At 42.9% G+C, this 20,977-nt stretch overlaps 3 protein-coding genes across 3 annotated transcripts; 1 reads left to right on the top strand and 2 right to left on the bottom strand.

Annotated features, from left to right (window-relative positions):
• Positions 1 to 2,850: 2,850 nt before the first annotated feature.
• On the bottom strand, positions 2,851 to 8,377 carry dhrs13b.2 (dehydrogenase/reductase (SDR family) member 13b.2). The gene is made up of 8 exons (XM_071904088.2): positions 8,245 to 8,377; positions 7,909 to 8,085; positions 7,402 to 7,677; positions 6,593 to 6,922; positions 5,337 to 5,684; positions 3,966 to 4,058; positions 3,688 to 3,707; positions 2,851 to 3,567 (listed from the first exon to the last, which is right to left on the bottom strand). The coding sequence occupies exons 1-8, from the start codon at positions 8,288 to 8,290 to the stop codon at positions 3,553 to 3,555; spliced, it is 1,305 nt and encodes a 434-aa protein (XP_071760189.2). The 5' UTR covers positions 8,291 to 8,377; the 3' UTR covers positions 2,851 to 3,552.
• Positions 8,378 to 9,049: 672 nt separating this feature from the next.
• gemin4 (gem (nuclear organelle) associated protein 4) lies at positions 9,050 to 16,663 on the top strand. Its single transcript, XM_071904081.2, has 6 exons — positions 9,050 to 9,222; positions 9,954 to 12,017; positions 12,365 to 12,521; positions 13,266 to 13,536; positions 14,514 to 15,311; positions 15,966 to 16,663. The coding sequence occupies exons 1-6, from the start codon at positions 9,210 to 9,212 to the stop codon at positions 16,185 to 16,187; spliced, it is 3,525 nt and encodes a 1,174-aa protein (XP_071760182.2). The 5' UTR covers positions 9,050 to 9,209; the 3' UTR covers positions 16,188 to 16,663.
• A 674-nt stretch (positions 16,664 to 17,337) lies between these two features.
• On the bottom strand, positions 17,338 to 20,201 carry LOC139915449 (TLC domain-containing protein 3A-like). Its single transcript, XM_071904089.2, has 5 exons — positions 19,916 to 20,201; positions 19,270 to 19,353; positions 18,378 to 18,597; positions 18,157 to 18,252; positions 17,338 to 17,977 (listed from the first exon to the last, which is right to left on the bottom strand). The coding sequence occupies exons 1-5, from the start codon at positions 20,035 to 20,037 to the stop codon at positions 17,681 to 17,683; spliced, it is 819 nt and encodes a 272-aa protein (XP_071760190.1). The 5' UTR covers positions 20,038 to 20,201; the 3' UTR covers positions 17,338 to 17,680.
• Between the last annotated feature and the right edge of the window lie 776 nt (positions 20,202 to 20,977).

Here is a 20,977-nt window from a genome sequence, read left to right as displayed (position 1 = left end):
GGGGTAAAATGTATCTTTAGCCCTGGGGCAAGTCCAGCCAAAAGAAAAGAAAACTTTTTTTCATTTGTCATACCTCTAAAACTGTATTAGCCACAAAAAGGTATACATGACAATTATAGTTTGAATAGCTATTTATTTTGATGTAGCACAAAATGTAAAAGGTGGCTCATTTTATCCTGTTCTCCCCTACATCCTTAGAGGATCAAGCAATTTCCATGGGAATTAATGTACTCAAATACAAATACAAAAAAAGTAACAAAATCTTTTTGTTTGTCTCTGAGAAATCCAAAACAGTCCAAAACATACCTAATATTTAGTTGCAGAATGTCTCAGTTGTGTATACACCTTAAAATCCTTAAACCACTCTTCTCCAATCCATGACTGAAGTGGCTTTAATATCTCGTTTCATGGAAAGAGTAGCTGGTAGACATATTTCTCACGCTCAATTTATTGTGTATCCCTCAGTTGCTAGTTTTCTATCACTCAGACCTTTCCCATACTTTGGTGGTCACCTGTTACACTGGCCCTGGAGACATAAAATAACAGTTAACAGTCGAATTAAGTTTACAAGAAGGCTATAACTGCAGAATTCATTGCATACCAACGTTACAGCATCTGCAGCCTCCACAGTAGGAGCTTATGCTGAGCTAATTGTTCTCTGCACAGTTACAATACCCAGGGATTAAGCGTGTAGTACAGTATATCTGTAATAAAACTGAACCCGCCTCCTGAACGAGACCCGGCTTGCCTCCTGTCTGATAAACTGGCTTATGGTCTTAAGAGTTCATCTGTGACTGAATGAAGTCACTGTAATTATAGGGGACTGATGCAACTTGTAGTGTCTCACCTGTCCTGCCCCTTTTCCCTGGAAGAATCATTTTGAACAGGCAACCCACCTACGTCGTTTCACCTCCAGTTGAAGCCACTTAACCGGCGTACGCAACATTTCTTGGCCTAATAAAGTGGGATTTTCCCAGAACCAGAGCTCTAAAGTGTAACCACAAACCCTCTGTTAAAACATCAGGACTAAACCAGGTCCACAGCTGCCATCTATGGCTTGACCAATACGGGTGTTTGAAGCCTGATAGCGATACAGACTTTTTTTTGGACTGAAGCCAATTTTCAATAGCTTTAAATTTGAGCAATTTCATACCCAAAAATGTCCACGTATTCAGTGTTTCTCTCACAGTTTTATTCTTGTCAGGGTGGAAAAGCCTCTGAAACAGCATTTAGACCATATAGGACACAAAAACTCTCCACTGAAACCCATAATGAGAATAATAATAAACATACATAGGCCTACTTGTGTTGAACCTGATCAAAATATTGCATTAGAATCAGTTCCGGATAAGGGCTTTCCACAAGCAGTGCAGTATTGATCAACTCTATAATAAATGTGTAATCAATCAAACTGCATCATATCCATCATATCAGAAGTATATGACACTGACAGACTGATACGTGATTTTTAATAAAAGGCCAATATCAGCCTGTTATATCAGTCTAAACCTAGTGCCTACCTTGGATCCTGGACCAGTCTGACACTGCTGGAGAACAACCAGTTCTCTTTTCTCTCTTTTCTCCTGTTGAGATATTGTTTTCATTTACAAACCAGACAAACCTGGCTTGACTGGATGGGAGATTGATGTCCTTCTTGTGGAATATCAAAACTGTTATTGCCTTAAGGTGGAGTAGAGCACTTTTCTGTCAGGAAGGATTTTGTCACATTTATGAATGTTTGGGGGCTGCAGAATGCAACATGTACAGTGGGAGAAGACAGTCTGTCTGTTTGTATAGCAAAGTATTACATGTATCATTTTAACATCATTACCACATTCATTTTGAGATATTAGTATAATTACCGTAAACATACAAGACCATCACTGAGAAGATTGTCAGCCTCTACCAGCCTCTACACTGCATTTTACATTGTGTGTCACTGGGTCAGATTTGGCGGGAAATCTGCTGGATCGCTTTACGGCACAAAACAGGAAGAGGGAGCTGTTCTTCCAGAGCAAACAGTTAAAGCTTTCAGAGTTTCTGGCAATGGCAGATGGTGGAAGAAGTGAAAGAAAGAAGTGAGCTGATTAATTGATTTTAGTTCCTTTCACCTCTGTTTTGCTGTGAGTCGTATCATTAAAGAACATCAAAAGTCGCTTTGATTGATTGATTCCTTATTCTTCTGCGCTCACTCTCCTCACTCTTTAGTTCTGTTCACCTCCGTTTGTTTTCTTTGAACATGTGTGATCAAACCTGGGCCACACACACACCCTCTCTGCAGCAGCACACAGATACCCCTAGGGTGCAGGGAACTGGCAACACACACACACACACACATCTGGTATTGGTCTACGTAAAGCTCTGTTTATCCCTATAAATGGACTCAGACCTGACTGACCGGCTTAGCTGTCCTCTCTATGGACTCCATGTTAAAGTTCCTCTTCATCAGTCCGCTTCAAAGCCGATGGCTGACATCTACAACCATCGTGGGGTTCAGTGTGTTTTACAAGCCGGCTTTGATATTTCTCATGTCCGTGCTTCTAATGAGAGAGAGAGGAAGAGAGAGAGAGAGAGGAAGAGAGAGAGGGGAAAGAGAGAAAGGAGCGTAGTAGGAAAGCAGAGACTCTCTAGGGGTCTCTGGATGTTTTACAAGAGGCTTTGATTTTTCTTGTGTGTATGGATGAGAGAAAAGATAACTGGAATGTTTTCTATCATAGTGTGTCCCATTCCTCCCCAGATGAAATGGAAATTGTACAATACAGGATAGAAAGATTCTTCCAAGAACCAGACTGATATTTATTTAAATACCTTTAATATTCACTCATGAAAAAGGCATTTAGCAACTGATGATGTAATAACGTCTCAAAATGTAGTATCTTTTCCAGTGAGTCAACAATGTAATAAAAACCTGCTCATGTAATAAATATATAAAATGCAGTATAATAATAATATCAATAAGACAATTTTAGAGTGATATTGTAATATCTTTTTCTGATAATGTAATAAACTGTTACATCAAATTCTTACATTATAAATATTTTTACTTTTTATGTCGACAGGTTTTTTACATTTTCGACTCATTTAGAGGGAGACTATATTACATTTTGGCCAATCATTACAGTATAAGGAACATTAATCTGAAGATTATCCAACATTTAACAAGGTTTAATATATTTTAGACCCATTTACAGGTACATTTTATTTCATGTTGACCAATCATTACATTATCAGGTAGTCATTATCAGCTGCGACAAGGCAGCACAGTTTAATCAACTGATGATGGCATCAATGTTTAGTGCAAAAATCCTAGTCTTCAATATTATATCATTGTCTCTTGCTCCATTACCATCATGAGAATTTTCAGCATCAGATCAAAAATCAAAATCAAGCAATAGTCAAATAATACATTCAGTTTGACAGAAACCCCAAATTCACCTAAAAAAAATCAACTGATTTGAAAAAATCTAAAATGAAGATGAGTGAGGGAGGAGAGAAGAAGGCAGTCTGGCTCCGATGGTCTTTGACTTGTTCTGCTTGGTCTGTCAAGGTCACTCAGTAGGGCTTCCTCTGCTCAGGACACACACACACACACACACACACACACACAATTTGGTTTTCATTGATCGGCACTGTTTAAATGAAAACATTTAAGACACAGGGAACAACAAAGTTTTCATGTCATCTTACCTTCATCGATTCTTGTCGTGCTGAGGAGAAAATAAATCACAATTACTCTGTAACGTCTCATCACTTAATGTGTCAATCTAATGTTTGACACTTTGAACACAGAGGTTCTCCAACATTTTCACTTCACAGACCCCCAGATACACACACATTAGGACCACAGACCACAGACCCTCAGGACCCCCCTCAAGGACCCCCGGGTGTGCCCGGACCTCACTTTGAGAACCACTGGTTCAACATGTTCACACAGTAATTCTTTGTATGAGGACCTGGACACTCACCTGAGTGCAGGTAGCGCAGCATCATAAACAAGGCGACCAGCAGCATGACCACAGTGAAGATGATGGTGATGTTGAACATCCAGCTGCTTGGCTCTGATCAGACAGACAGGGTGTTAGTTGTCAGCTATGCACCTGTACTGCCACTCTGTGGTAGCAAAAGGGACTGCAGGTCAATTTGGTTTCGTTTTATGCAGTCCTTAATTCAGTGGTATGAGACAAAACTATATTCAGTTCTTAACTACTAAACAAAGGTAGAGAAGAACTTTTATGATAAGGTTAACAGCTAGTAATGCACATAATCTGCACGTTTTGTACATTTGTTATGTACATCTTGAAGGGTTGGTGCAAAATGGGTAACAAAAGTAACATTTTGGAGGAATATTATATATGATTGGAAAGCTCTTGTTCAGCTCTATCTGATGGTCAAAAAACACAACATTTGTAATCAAAAACAACTTAAAAGAACACTTTGTCATTTTTGAACCTTATCTCCATATATTGGTCCTCACTAATACATGCTATGAGACGGCACCATGTCTGTCTGCTCGCTCTGTGAGACGGGTTGTGGGAAGTCCCAAAAGTTCCAACTCATAGAAACTACAACCGCTCTCTTCCTGGATTCTCGTCTCCGCCAGAGAGCGGTTGTACTTTCTATGAGTTTACGAGATTAAGTTTGGTGAAAATAGGGCGCAAAATGCATTACAATGATTTGAACTTACACCCTCTTTGAACCGTGATGCATTATGGGTATGGCTACATGACAACACTGGGACAAAGTGCCTGAGGGGAAAGCTGCTAAAATGTCACACAAAAGGAGATGTATGATCTGTGAATTTAATTGATATTTGATAAGATGAATAGATTGTTACAAACATCAGCAACTGTTGTAAATATCTTTCGATAATGATAATGTAATTACATAAATAAGTAAATAAAGAGATAGTTACACTACTAAATAGATCTCAAGAGCTTTTACTTGATATATAGATCTCAATTTCACCCAAAATAATAATAATGATCATGTAATTTATATGCTGTAAATTTACAGATTTGTTTTCTTCATATTGTCCTGTTCCTGTTATTTACTGCATATATCTTGATTTTTGATCTTATTTAATACAGCATATATTTCATATTTTGGTTTATTTTCATACTGTAAATATTTTTTTGTACCTTTCAGTCATACATTTCTACTTTGCACATTCTTGTGTCCAAATTGTTGGTTTGCGTTATGTCTAAATGCCCCTCATTTCTCTATTCTTATGTATATTATAATTTTCTGGTGCCGTATCCTATTTGCTGCTTCACTTTCCCCACGGGAATCGATAAAGCTTCATCTTATCCCATGTGAACGTGGTAACCTCCTCTCACCGTGGACGGTCAGGCTGAAGCTCTTGCGGATGGGCATGCGGAGGGAGCGGTGGGAGACGACGCAGGTGAACTGATTCCCCGAGTCCGCGAGCGAGGCCTGGAGGTAGAAGAAGGCCGAGAGGGAGAAGGTGCCCTCCTGGTTGTGCTTGTGGCTGGACAGCAGGAGATTCTGGAGCCTCTTGGGAATGGGAGCGCCCACCCTCAGGCCCGACACCCGCGGGTCCTCTTGGTACCAAACTATATCCACGTCCAGAGGGTAGTATCCCTCCGCCTCGCACACCACCTTCTGCTCCTCGCCCTCCGACAGCGAGAGGCCGGGGCCGACGTTGAGGGAGACGCGGGGCGGCTCTGAGGACAGGAGGGGGGAAAAGCATTTCTCAATACACGGGATATGATGTTAATATCCCTTGTGCCATAATCCAAGGTGAGCATTCATGTAGAGGCCCAATTTAACAGAATGATATACGACCGTGCAAATGAGTAGCATAGAAATCTACAGCACCATAAGACAGGCAGCAGCATTCACCAGCTGCCTGCTCTAGCTTCAGGGTGAGTGAGTGTAGGCAAGTCGTTGGGGTTGCTTCACCAGTGTTTCGTTGAATTAGGCCCACGACACCTCAAGAAGGCTCAGCAGTCTAGAGCCATCTTGAGGACGAAATAACATAACTAGGATGGCTGTGCATGTGACTGGTTAAATCAATCAATATATTTTTTATTGTATGGAGGCCAATACTGGTTCTGATAGCTGCCAATAGCTGATGTTTTGTGCCAATATTCAATATCATTATATTTGATTATTTTCATGTCAGCATTCAGTATTTAGAGTTTTATTCTTTTCAGGGTTGAAAAGCCTCTGAATTTAGACCATGAGACACTAAAACTCTCCACTGAAACCCAGACTACTACAACTACTGCTATTACTCCACTATTACTACTACTACTGTTGTTGCTACAACTACTACTACAACTATTACTACAACTACTACTACTACTGCTACCACTGCTACAACTAGTACTACTATTACTACTACTACTACTAATAATAATAATAGTAAGCCGAAATATCACTATATCACTATATATGTGTGTGTATTAACTTTTCTTTTATATGCACATTTTATCTTAGTATTTCTGTCTTTATTATGTGAAGTGTGTTGAGACCCTGTTGGTGATGATGCACTTTAAATAAATTTGACTTTTGACATTGACTTACTACCATTGGCCATAACCCCAACCTCCCCGTGATCCTCTCTCACCTTGGATATTCAGACTTATGTCCAGACTGCCGAACAGCGGAGGCACCGACACAGAACAGACGTACGTCCCCTCGCTGGTGATCTTGACGGCGGGGAGGGTGAAGGAGGCGTCCCCCCCCGCCAGGCCCTTCAGGCCGACCCCGGTCCCCTGCGTCTGCCCTGACCGGCTGCTGTAGCTGAACAGCTTGGTTCTCTCCCCGCGCTGCTGCCGGTACCACTCCACGTTGACGTTTGGCCCCCTGTGGTCGATGGTAAACTGGCAGTGGAGCTTTTGTTGGGACTGTAGGGTCGCTCGCACCGATGGAGACATGGTTTGGAGTACCATGGTGGCTAGAAAAGCAGATGTGATGACACAGAAACAGACAGATACATTTTAGACTAGGGTTAGACCAATATATCGGTTTGCCAATACATGGGGTCGATATTGGCTTTTTATTAAAAATCTGATATCGTCCAGTCAGTGTTGTCCACCGCTGATATGATGGATATGATGCAGTTTTATTGATTACATTACCTGAATTGATTCTAATGAGACATTTTGATCAGATTCCACACATATGCTTGATTATGTATTATTATTATCCTAGGTTTCGGTGGAGAGTTTTAGTGTCCCATGATGATCTAAATGCGGTTTCAGAGGTTTTTCCACCCTGACAAGAATAACATTCTAAGGGAAACATTTAAAACTTGGAATTTTTTTTACATGAAAATGGTCATGGATAGTGAATACTGGCACAAAATCGGCTATCGGCAGCTTTAATCAAAAAATACTGGCCTCCAAAAACCTGTATCAGTCTGATCAGTGTTACCTGAGGTGGCGACTACGTCTCTGTCCCCGATGGCGGGCCGGCTGAGATAGTCCTCCTGCACCGGGGGCGGGTGGGCGGGGGTGTGTCTGAGGAAGCCGGTGACGGTGAACAGGCCCTGGGTGTGTTTGAGGGTGCAGGTGAACCAGCGGTCGTAGTCCTGGGCCCCGTGGCCCGGCCAGCGCACCTGGATGCCCCTCGTGCTGTACCAGTGCAGCTCACACTCCAGCTGGTCTGCATCCACCCCTTCCACATATCCCCGCAGGTCCACCTTAGATCCTACAGTAGAATAGAATAGAATAGAATAGAATAGAATAGAATAGAATGGAATAGGACAACATTATTGGTATGATGAACATCCCCACAGAGGAATGGATATAGGAGGGTTGGGAATGTGTGTAAGAAGAGAAATAGTGTGGCAAAATATGTGAGAGAGCAATAGAATAGAATAGAATAGAATAGAATAGAATAGAATAAATAGTTCTCAGTGTATAGTCCTACAGGCCATACCCATGACCAGGAAGGTGATGGTGTGGGGGTTAACAGGAGCATCTCCTCTCTGACCAAACTGCAGCATAACGTCTCTGTGGATGAACTGGGTCTCGGTGTGGTTGTCCTGGTTCAAAAACACATGCTCATCAAAGAACTGACAGGCCAGCCAGGACATCTGATGGACACACTGCAGACCTGAGAGAGGGAGAGAGAGAAAGAGAGAGAGAGAGAGAGAGAGAAAGGGAGAAAGGGGGGGTTATGGTCAATATCGTAACTACACTTCATTCATGGTTCATACAGTTACAAGCTGCAAAAAATCCAGAAACAAGGAACAAGGAACAAGGAAACGCCTACCTGCACACAGATACAAGTAAACGAGGATCTTTAAGATTAAACCCATGATTATTCATCGGTAGAAATCTGTCCCTGCTGAGTCCCTCGAGTAGCTTTCATAAGACAGGGACAACTTTCACTTTCATTTTAGAGGAACCCGACCCTAACTGGCAAGGAAGAAAACTTGCTTTGCCTACAGCCCGCACCACGTGTATTAAGTTGCGTTCAAGTGCTGCTGGGAATGTCCGCTATCTGAAAATCAAACCCGGAAAACAAGTAACAAAAATAGAAACAAACATAGACGTTCTGCAGCTTAACATGCTAAGTTAACGATTTACCTTTACAAAAATATGAATTATGTTGGTTAGTCTGGTTAACAACAAAACATTTTTTTTTTTTTTACTTTTAAAACTTTCTTTTTCACTCAAATGTTTCATATGATCTATTTATGCAAAAGTTGTGTCCTATTATATTTCTAAATTGAGATATGGTTGCTTATATTGTAGACTATACAATAAAAATGTACACATCAAATCAGCAAAGCAAAGCTAAAGCAATTATACAATGCCTTATTGCAACTGCAAGACCAGTTATAATTCATCACATATTATTTCATACGCCAATGAACGTGCAATACTCGGTTTGTCCTGATGTGGCGCTGCAGATGTCTCTGAACACTTTTGAGAGCAGCTTGTCCCTCTTGTCCTTTGACACGTTGATGCGGAAAAGAGGAAGCGCTCCAAACAAACGAAATTAATGACATGCCGGTGAGAACTTGCATGTGAAATATGTGAAAGCGTACTTGGGTGAAGGACTTTATCTACCGGACAGGTGTTATTGCATTGTATTGGATAGTACAAGTGGTTTAGTGGAATTAATAGACTCTTCTGAGCCAACCGATAAAGTGTAACGTTAGCGTGGCTTTTGTGGACAGTATGGGAATTTGAAAACTTAACCTCCATTTACATTCATCAGCCCTTACATTTATGATGAATAAAGGTAACATAAACTTTACGTGCTTTTATTTATTGTATGGAGGTAACATCACGCTGAACACCATTCCATAATCTGCCAATTTAATGCTGCCTTCTTTAGCGGTAATAGTACGTACCCTATAAAATATTGCTCATGACTTTTTGAATCAAGAGGAGCCACTCTTTAATTCGGCATACATGTAATCCGTCAAACAGCAATTTATTTCAATAAAATTTCAAGTTTAAGAATTGGTTCACACAGCTTCCTACTGCCGTCCACGGTTTATTTTGGTGGAAGAAGATTGTGGGAATAACATGCAAATTAATTTTAAAAGTTGACATTTTATTGAAATAAGTGCTGATTTGTGAACTGAAGCTATACCGAATGGAAGAGTGGCTCCTACTAATTCCTAAAACGTCTTAAGTTATGTTCTATAGGGTATGTGTTTTTGCCGAGAAGCAAAGCAACATTACACTGACAGATTTTTGAACGGAGTTTGCCTCTCAAAACAAAAGAGAACGGCACATGCCTGGGCTACCTCTGTGTATAATTATTATTATTACCAGAATTTTATGATATTTTATGTGTAGATTTCTATGTTACATTCATTCCCTCAAAACTGTAGGAGTTGTTAAACTCTCAGAATTGGATGACAGTAGTTGGAATTGCATTCCTAGCTGTGACTCCTGTGAATGAAGGAGATGTTTCACCCTCCTACTTTCCTTGTTTTGATGTCTGTTCTCCTGTGCTTTCAGATTCAGCAGTTCTTCAGGGTGGCTTCCTTCTAGCTAACAAGCTGTGCCTCCCCGCATCCCTCTCCACCCTTCAGAAGGGTGACTGGGCCAGGGTGGGGCACCCAATCTTAGAGGTCGTCGAAGAACTCTGCAGACAGGAGGAACTCAGTGTTCGTCCCGACACAAAGGCCGTCCACTGGAGAAAGAAATTAGTTTGTGTTCTGTGGAGCAAGCTGCTGTGCCGGGAGGCCGGAGAGGACAGGGAGACGGGCTGGAAGGAGAACCCTTTCTTCCCCATCCAGAACAGCCTTCCCGAAGTCAGCCATGTTGTCCTGCTGGAGCTGGTGAAGTCAATGGCGGCTGCCGAGATCTTTGGCCGACTCCTCCTCTGTCTTCACCAAGCTCAGATCTGCACTGAGCTGGGCAGGCTGGCCCAACACGTTGGCTGTCATCCCACTTCAGAGGATGATGTCCGACTCTTTCTGGTGGTGTGGTGGGAACTTTGGAAAGGCAGAGCCGAGCGGACGGCAGGAGGAGAGGATAGCCTGGAGAAGATGTTCGCCGACCAGTTTGCTTGTCTCTCCTCCCAGTCTGCCGGTCTGTCCCCAAAGGCTGCGAAGAGGTTCAAGCTAGACACATCAGATCATCCGTCGTCGCCATCTGTGTCCTCATTGACCACTGATGTCCTGTCCGTTCTCCTTCATGCACTGAGAGACATAAGAGATCATATATCCACAACAGACCTCTGCCTCCAAGCCCTCTCCGTTGCCCTTGACGCACTCTACACCTCCTTCCTAATAGACCGAGCAGTCGTACTTCCTACCGATCAGAAGATGCACATCCTGTCTAAGGTTGTGAGCATCAGAGAGAGGAACGATGAGAAACTGAGTCCCGAACTTCTTCAGGAGGCCCAGAGAGACCTGCGTGCGTCTCACAGCCCATCTCCGTTTCAGCCCAGCAGGATGAAGCTCACCCAAGCCTTGAAGATTGTAACAGAACTCGCACAGTTTTGGCGAAATAGTGGGCTGCTGAAGAAGTGTGACGGCACTAATCCTAGTTACTCAGCGTTTAAACTAGAGCAAAGTGTCCAGAGAGTCCTCAAAGCTCTAGAGGGAGTGGACGTGCCTGAGACTGTGAGTGAAATGGATGATCAGCAGACTCTGAGCAACATGAAGAATATACTCAGAGGAGTGCTGGAGTCACTGGCTTTCCCTGCCTTAGAGAGCAGCCCTGAGGTGAATGCTAGGGTCACCATGGCCATCATTAACCATCGCCTGGAGGACTACCAGGAGTTTGCTGTGTTATTTGCCACCGAGAAGAGCTGGGCGGCCAGCGACGAGCATTTGCTGGATTGCCTAGAAAGGAACCAAGCAGCCTTCCAGCAGCACGAAACGCTGATCAAACTAGCCTCCACCCTCATGAGTAAATTCCACAGCGACACCGCAGATGTAAGCCAGTGCAGGAAACTCATGAAAGTCATCGTGGACATTTTCTCTGCGCTTTCCTTAGAACACAAGAACAAAGTGTTGGCCGCCACGCTGAGATCGTCCACTAGGGGGTTCTGCGGCCGCTCCGTCCCCTCCGCCATGACGGATGGATTTGGACAGGAGCTCAACATGGCTTTCAACTGTATCATCCAAGGAGGCCGCGGAGCCTCGGCGGCGGTGCTGCAGGGCAACCTGAGCACGGCCATCTCCTTGGTGGCGAGAGTGGCGTTTCAGAACCCTGAGGCCACTTTAAGGTGCTGCTGCCATTCGGCTGTTTTCAACAAGGGGGCTTTCTCTCTTATGGCTAAGATCCTGCAGCAGCTACCTGGACTCAGAGGGAGGGAGAGAAAAGAGGAGGCACAAAGTAATGGAGAGGAAAAGGGGGGAAAAGAGGCAGAGGAAAAGAGTCTACTCTGCAGTTGCCTACAGGAGACGATCAGGACCAAATCGTTGTCGGCCAACGAAAAAGAGCAGTTCCTCAGGTTCCTGGGTCTACTGATGAGGCCAGAAATGGAGGTCGAGGGAGAAGAAAGGCAAAGCTTTCTGTCACCCCAGGAGGTCGTGGGCGCCTTCGTCCTGCCTAACCTCTCCACTATGGGTGAGCATACCGTCTTGTTCCTGCTTTAAAACTGCATGGGTTTCTGCACAAAGTATGACTTTGTAAACCGCTAGTTTAAGTCTTTCCAGGCTTAAATGTTCATTTAGGATGCTTCTCCTGTCTAAAAAGCACATTTAGGCCTCCGATATGATGGAGGTTCCTCCTTGACCACAGCTAGTGAATGTTAAAGATGTTAAAGATATAGAATATCTGCACAAAACATTGGCTATCAGCTTCAGCCCAGAAATATCAGGATCGGTATCGGCCTTCAAAAACCCATATTGGTCGAACCCTAATTGAAAATGTGAACCAGTCTGATCCAAGTCACTTCTCTCTTTTCCCTCCAGATCATAGTCCCATTGATATAGACCTGAGTCTGCAGCTTCTCCACAGTGCCTTGTGTCTGGATCTCCAGGAACCAGCCTCTTCTCCTCACTGGGTGCTGGGCTGCTCTCCCTTCCCGCTGCTCTACATCCTGGCCCAACTCCTCAACCAGGGTTCCAGGTGGGTGTTTTGGACCATACCACTAACCCTACTGTTTGGGTGGTGACTTTTTATTTTAGCCCTCACAGGCCTTTCAATGTCACCTGCCTACAAACTACACCAAATATGTGTTTTGTACTGCTTTAATCCAGTCACTTACAGTTATTCCATTCTTTTACTTCTGCGTTGTTAAATTCACCTTTTCAGGATTTCCCATATATTGATTAGATTTTGGCAACCTGCTCAGGTAAATTTACAGTTGCCCAAGTAAATTTTTGTTTTAGATTTATTTCAGGTGCTGTGATGCACTAAGCTGTTGTTCAAACCTGTCGCTTTTCATAGACGTAGTTACAAATAAAGATTTTAAGCACTGAAAGCGTTAGGGAACTACAACAACCATAATTCATTGCCTATGATGCTGCACATGGTATTTGACGGACTTTGATTGAACTTTGGTTGTATGCTGAGGAGTTAACCTATTTATAAATATCTGTATGTTATATTTGTTTCACAAAACTAGCAATAATCAGACGGGAGCATAATAGCCAGCTAATGTCACAGTAGTAAGTTAGCCAATGCTGGCCTCATTAATAGAGTAAGAGACTTTAGTGCCTGAAGTAAGATAAGATACTGAGGTAGCTTAGTAAAATGTCAATAAAAATGCAGCCAAAATATAGCCTATGTGTATATATTCACACCCACACACACATGCACACACTCCCTGAAACAACCTATTTCAAACTACACCCATCTAATCTCTGCTAGGTGTTGGGAGCGACCACCAGAGGGCGCCGTCCACCACTTGTCCATGGACACCAATGAGCTGCTGGTCTCAGTGCTGACCACACTGGGGCGGGTGGTGGGTGAAGAGGTGGCGTCCACCCCCAGCAGCTGGTCCAGAGCTCTGTTCTGGCTCTACAACAAGATGGAGGAGCTGGACTGGACCGTCCGCTTCCACCTGAAGCCCGTTTGGGGGGAGCACTTCAAAAACGAGGTGCCCTCATCTCTGCTGGCTGTGTGCGATCTGCCCGAGCAGGTGGGACTTTGACTTTGTACATGTGTTAATAGCTTTATTGTTTCCTTCAAAGGGCAATGACGTTCCAAAAAGAGCCATAATTCTGTCAGGGATAAATAAATAACATCTGACGTGTATAGACCACACAAACCAAGTCTACCTGCAAAAATGCAAACATGCCTGTCTACTCAGCGGTAGTGTAAACATATGATGCTCATCCAACCGAAGCAAAATAAAAAACCACAGCCCACAGCAGAGATCAAACTAATGTTTATCTCTCCCTTGACCCCGCAACATTTCCATGTCACCTCTCACTGACCTGCTCCCACCTCCATAAACCTATTCTTTAGACGTCCTCTTCAAGTTAATGATTTGTAGGAACAACTAGAGTCCACGTAATCTATTCACAGTTGCCAATTATTCATGAAAAATTGTGGACTATCCTATATGGGTGTAAATCTTATCTGTCTTATCCTCACTGGTTATTTCATCTTGGAGTGACAATGAAGTGATCTCTGTCCATCTCAGATTTCGACAAAATTTGGCGAAATGATGCGTCTCACCACTGCGTTCCCGCATATTCAAAATTACACTGATACACTACTGCTAATATTACAAGTACACATCAATATAAGGTGATGTGGTGACTTGGTGGCTCAGTTGATTGACGCTTACCATGTACCCGCAACGTCCTGGGTTTGAATCCAGCCTAGGACCTTTTTCGCATGTTATTCCCCTCTCTCTTTCTCCCATCTGTCCTGTCTCTCTTCACTGTGACTATCCAATGAAGCAGAAATGCCATAAAAATAATCTTTAAAAAAGAAAACAAGGTGACTGTCTGATTGGCCCAGAGGGGGGCTGCATCATTTGTGATGGACGACATATCCACTGCTTGTCCACTGCCTTCTTGTGTTTGTCTTGACTTCTGTACCAACTTTTTGTAGTAATAAATCTGTCTTTTTTTATCCTCTCTGCCCGCCTCCTCCTGACCTCTGTAGGAGTGGTCAGGTTTGGAGCTGCCCCAGTACGGCCAGGGAACGGGCCTGCTGGCCTGGATGGAGTGCTGTTCTATATCAGACTCCCTCCAGTCCACCATGCTGTCCTGCCTCTCCCTGGACCGGCGCCGGCCCGACCACGTCAACATGTTCAGCAAAGGCCTGCTGGTGGCCCTTACCCAGACCCTGCCCTGGTGCTCCGTGTCCCAGTGGTCCAGGCTGCTGAGAGCGCTGAGAGAGCTGCTGGTCTCGGGTCGGCTCCACGTTCCCTACTCCCTGGAGTACGTGGACTATCTGCCCCTCCTGGATCTGAGGGGTTTCTCCTGCGAGCTCCGCCTGTCGGTCCTCCTGCTTCGGGTCCTCCAGCTGCTCTGCGGGTCCAGCTGCTCCCACTGGCTGCTGGAGGACGGCTGGGCCCACGTCGGGAGGCTGTACGCCCACGCTGTGAGGGAGATGCTGGACTCTCTTAGAGCCAAGCTGCCTCTCCCTTCGTCCGGCATTTCGACCGTCTCTCCCAAAACACCAGTGTCCAGAGACTCTGACCTTCCCTCCACCTCACCCAAACCTTCCACAGTGTCCAAGGACCCTCTGAAAGACCCTAAACAAGTGGAAGAAGTCTCTCCTCTGAAATCTGTCACAAGTCCTCAGGGTGTCACCGCCCACTCCAGGTCACCAAAAGGCTCCAGCACAACCGCCGTCCCATCTGTGGAGCCACAAAAAGACGAGGAAGTCCGGACAGTTCCCAGCAAGGAGGTTCTTTTTGTACTCGGCCAGCTCTTCTGCCATGTTCAACATGTCCAGGTTTGAATTATTAATATGCAGTACTAACTAGGGTTCAACCGATATGGCTTTTTAAAGGCCAAAATATCCATATATATATTATTAATTGCAACTGCCAATAGCTGATATTTTGTGTCAATAGTGGGTATTTTTAAGGATGATGATGATGATAATGAAATTTGTGCATAATAATTGGCTTCCCATAGACAACCAGTGTAGAATTGATCAGTTATTACGGATGCACCAATAAGTCAGCCACTGATCATAATCAACTGATAGACATTCTAAAGGAGTTATTGCCAATGGCCAAGGACCATTCCTACCGGCTGGTCACAAAATTACAAAGTCAGGGTGAAATGCATCATTTCATTCGGTGATCCGTCCAACACACTACTACAAAATTGGTAATCGAATCAGCCCTAAAAAACCTGATTGGTGCATCCATATCAATTATACAAATGTACATCATATCAGAGGGGGACGACACTGACTGGCTAATATCTGGTTTATAGTAATATAATATAACATAATATATATTGGTTTGCCAAACCCTAGTGTTCTAACAGTGGCAATAATGAACATCATTTAAAGAATCTATACAATGGAATAGGCTCTTTTGGTTTTACACGTTCCTTAGACTGAGTCCCAGTGGTTTCCTTTGCCTTGTTCTCCCAGGTGATGATGCCGGGGGGCCAGCGTGAGCCTCTGTTCCTGTCCTGTCTGGAGATCCTCAGCCTCTACGAGGCCATCACGGCTGCCTTCCCGGACAGCAGCACCCAGCTGGAGATCGACAACACCCGGCACTTCTTCTCCACCATCACAGACAACCTGGAGAACCAAGACATGAAGGCTGTGCTGCAGCAGAAGATCGCTCAGCTCGTGTCGTCAGCGGCTTGACTCGCCTCAGATTCCTCGTCTATGTAATTCATTGGAGGTTTAAGGTTCAGGGATTCTGCTTTTCTTAGCTTGGGATGTGTGGTCCAGCTCATCTACTGCTTAAAATGTCTATTGTGTCAGAAAGTGCACTGAGTAGTACATTCTATTAATTATGCCATTAATTGATTTCTTTGACTAAGGGTGCTGTGTTTAAGATAGCACACCCTAGTATGTCATCTTTGTGTCACTTTTTAAATTATGTCAACTGACATACATGGTGCATGACTGGTCAACGCTTTGTCAAGACTAGAAAATCAGTGTCATTGACATTTTTGTCAGTAGTGTTTTTCATCCTACTTTCTGTCTGTAGATTTTTTTAGATGCATGATTCCTGGTATCCTACCTTAGCAAGGACTCTAACCAACCAACCAATGTAATATGCTGCAGTCACTGTTTATTTCAAACAGTAAAATATGAATTGATTTCTTAGGAATTTGAGTGAATAAAATGTTATTTGACAGCAAATTTAGTCAATTTTTGCTTTGGGCTATATATATATATATATATATATGTATATTATATATACAGTATATACATATACATACACACACATATATATATGTACGTGTATACAAATGCATATATACAGAATATAGTGTATATATCAATGAAGAATAAAGTAAATAAGTATTAAAATAAAATCTATCATTTCTACACATTGACCACCTTTCTATTTTGTGGTGGCAGCCATAGATGAGCCTGTGTATAGGAAACACTGCATCTCTTTGGCTGTGAGATGGCCCTCTAGAGGCCATCTGACGAAGCGTTGATGGCTGACTGACTGCCTGACCTGAATGTGAACCTTGGCTGCACCGTGGGAAAAACCAGCAGTACTCTGAATCCCGAGGACTAGGCCTAGGGAATATTAAATTCTGCTCTGAAATTGAATTGTTAAAGATTTGATCAAGACTGAATAAAGATAGTTGATAGTACGCAAATTTGTATGATAGGGTAAATTTGCGATTTAATTACAAATTTATCCACACACAAACCCGGGGCACCGGTGGTTTGGGGCATGTGGACACTTGCCCTGCACACCCGCAGTAATCAATAATCCAAACATGAACATGATCTTGTTTCAGGAGCATAGAATGACTCTACTATCTTTAAGTAAATTATATAATTTTATTTATTCATTTCATTATTAGGAGAAGTAGAAATTGAATTTATTCACAAAAATAAAAAATATATATTTCTCAGCAAATAGTATAGTAAATTGTTTACGTTTTTTGCTTCATTGTAACAGCTGACAAACACTCTGACTGATCCCTGAGAGGAAACATTCACATTGCAATACAAATACAACTCAACACAATCTACTCAGATAAAAGGCCACACTTTAAAATCCACATGGTTATTCAAACGTGTTGAACATGCTTTGCACTACAAAGCTAAACTGTTGAGACTTCCACAGTTGTAGATCAGGTTGTCTCCAGAAAAGCCATACAGACTGTTCATTCTGCCTTTGGCCCGTCCTTACAGCCGTCCCCCTTCCCTCTCTTCTGTCTCAGGTAGAGTCTGTGCGCTTTCCTCAACAGGAGGGTAAACCAGTAGATCTGTGGAGCCAGGATGGCCAGGTTGCCCATGTTGCAGCAGAGAGGCAGATGGAAAGCCACTCTGTGCAGGGGAATCCCATACTGGCGTCCGTACATCCAGTACATAAAGGGGAAGATCAGGATGCGACAAGTGAAGAAACTCACAAGAACAATGACGCCATTGATCCTGTGCAGCCTGCTGTCGTCAAGGCCCAGCTGGGTACCAGGAGCAAGGCAGAGAGGCAGGGGGAAACAGAACAAGAAAACAGACCAGATTAAACTAACGCAACCAACAGTTTAAACACTAGAGTATTTATGTAGCGTTATTCCATGCTGCAAACAACTATCAATACCAATGTAGAGCTGTCATGGCTGCATCTGTGCCGGTGGTTTACCTGGATGAGAATCTTTCCTAAGGAGATGAAAGGAGTGCTGCACTCTGTGATGAACATGCAGCCGATGAAGAAATCACCTAGTCCTCTTCTGAGGAGCTGGAAATCAGGCACACTGTGCAGTCAGTCAGGGTCAAACAGAATGATAACACAAAAACACACTTTTCACTGTGTGTGTGTGTGTGTGTGTGAGTGAGAGAGAGAGAGAGATTCCTCCTCCTTACCAGAGTGATGGGCATGAAAACGACAAGCAGCACCAGGTGATGGAGGACGAACATCCAGTCTTTGAGGAGGAAGGCCTTCACTGTCCGCAGGGAGTGGTCTGCATACGCGCCGCCGTGACCTTTGACCCTCTGAGTATGGTAGTGGTTCAGGTACATGGCATAGATGTCATAAGCCATGTAGGGGGCCCCGAAGAAAATATACTCATTCACCAGCCAGTGACTGTGTATGTGATCGACAGACAGAAAGCATATTCACTTGAATTAATGTGGTTTAAGAAGACTTATAGATATCTGCAACCCAGAAATATGATAAATTGCTGTGAATAGAAAGAAGTAAGAAGTCAATTTACTTCATCATATTTGTCATTAAATTCTGTTTAATTTTGTAATACAATGTGTTATTCACCGATTCATACCAAGGGTGTCAATTCACTGAACCTAAGGCAAAGTCCCTGTAATTAATATCATTTGCCACCAAACTTTGTCTTGTAATGCTGCCGATTTGAAGCATTTCTCACAGTCTTAAATAGCTCTTTACAGCAGCATAAAGGGTCTAAGAACCGTTTGAACATGGTACTATAGAGCACCTTTGTAACACCAAAAAAGGGTTCTGCTATGGTACAAGCCTAAAGAACCATTTTCTGGTGCTATATAGAACCATTTTGTTCAGAGTGTAGGTTACCCTGTAATCTGAGTGCATCTGTACAACATGGCACAGATGCACAGATTACAGGGAACACTGATGGCATTCTTTAAAAAATAGCTTTGTGGCAATCTGTCCTTGATCTTTGCTCTTCATTATAATGCTAAAAACGCACAAAGGTGTTATAGGTGCCAAACCTTTCTATATCTGGTTGACACCTGTGTTTCTTTGACTGGGTGCTTCTCCTACCTGTCACTCATCACATCCTTGCAGGAGGTCACAATAACTGCTCCCGCTGTAGCAGCCAAGGACGCGTGGATGGAGGAAACAAGCCTGAAGAAGCAGAGGTTTAGCAAAAAACATGCATGTAACGAAAACCTGTTAGACACCAGCCCCCACGTGCCGTTCCATCGTTCAGAGAGAATTATACGCCGAACTCCATTAAAAACATGGCAATTTAATGCTACCTTGCTTATTAGCAAACGTTAACACCTCGTAAAAGATGACTTCGGAACTTAACGAATCATTTGGAGCCACTGGTGACTTCGGCCTACATGTTACCCACCGAGCAGCACACATTTCAGTAAAATTTCAACTTTTAGAATTGGTTCACCCGCACTCCTCTCTGTGCATGATGGTGGAAGATGATAGTGGAAGTAAGAGGCGAACCGGTTATACAAGGTGAAATTTTACTGACACAGTAGCTGTTTGGTGGATGATATGCATGCCGAATTTACCAGCGTCTCCTCTTTAATTTTGAAAAACGTCTTAAATCGTGTTGTAGGAGGTGTCTTGTCTGCCGACAAGCAAAGCAACATTAAACTGCAACATTTTTAATGCAGTTCAGCGTATCGTTCTTTCCATACGAAAGATAACGGCTCGTGTCAGGGCTAACCTCTCACTAACAGCAACCACGTCCGCATCACTCCAGTGTGTCAAAGTGGATTTTAGCACTTTCCTGAAGCTGTAGAAAAGCCCCGGGAAAAACACAGCTCCACAAACCAAGGCAGTAAACATTATCTGACTGTAGGCGATCTCTTCCTCCTACTGAAGCCGATATCACGACCGAAAAAAAAATAAAAATAAAAAATAAATAGTCCAAGTAACAAATGACGGTGGACCTAATTACAATGCAACACTCGGCAACCCGCACGTCAACATAGTTATTGAAGTTCAAGTGTCTCTGGACTTCCCTGTTATGAAGATAGACTGTGTCAAATGTCATTTAGAGGGCTGTCATTGGCTGGAAGGCATGCGCTTTGAACCAATGCGCATTCAATAGCCTTTTATTGGCTTCATATTAGAGGTTAAATGAGTGCAGTGAATACATGTGTTTTTAAAAGATAACGATAACATGGAACATGGATACATACATATACATACATACATACATTTTATTTAGCTGTACAGAAAAATGCACGCCTAGACATTTCTATGGCCCTCTGTAGAACATTTTTCACATACTACTTTATGTGCCTTAAATTCACATTTTCTTCATATTGTCATATTTTTTCACTTATCCCATACTGCATACCTTTTTACATATTTTCATATTGCATTTATATATATCATATATATTTTCCATTCATTTTTTCATAATCTTCATATATTCTACCTCTGCTATTTTGCACACCTTCATAATACTAGAGTTTATTTTTTCATACACATTCATCCGTTTGTAATTGCTGGTTGCATTATGTTTAAATACCCTCAATTGCTCTATTGTTATTTATATAATATTTTTATTGTGCTGTATCCAGTTACTATTTGCCAGCTTCTCCACATGGATTATTAAATATTCATCTTATCTTAATGGAATAATGATCACATTTATTTTCTTGAAATATAGACTTCAGCGTATTTTATTACACAAGAAACATTAATTTTAGTAAATAGTGATGTCTCCACACATCATTCCTATAGTCGCTCCACCATCTCCAGCAGTCGAGACACTTGA

Source organism: Centroberyx gerrardi, chromosome 6 (assembly GCF_048128805.1).
Source record: "Centroberyx gerrardi isolate f3 chromosome 6, fCenGer3.hap1.cur.20231027, whole genome shotgun sequence".
Taxonomy (NCBI): Eukaryota; Metazoa; Chordata; class Actinopteri; order Beryciformes; family Berycidae; genus Centroberyx; species Centroberyx gerrardi.
This window is presented reverse-complemented; position numbering and strand designations above follow the sequence as displayed.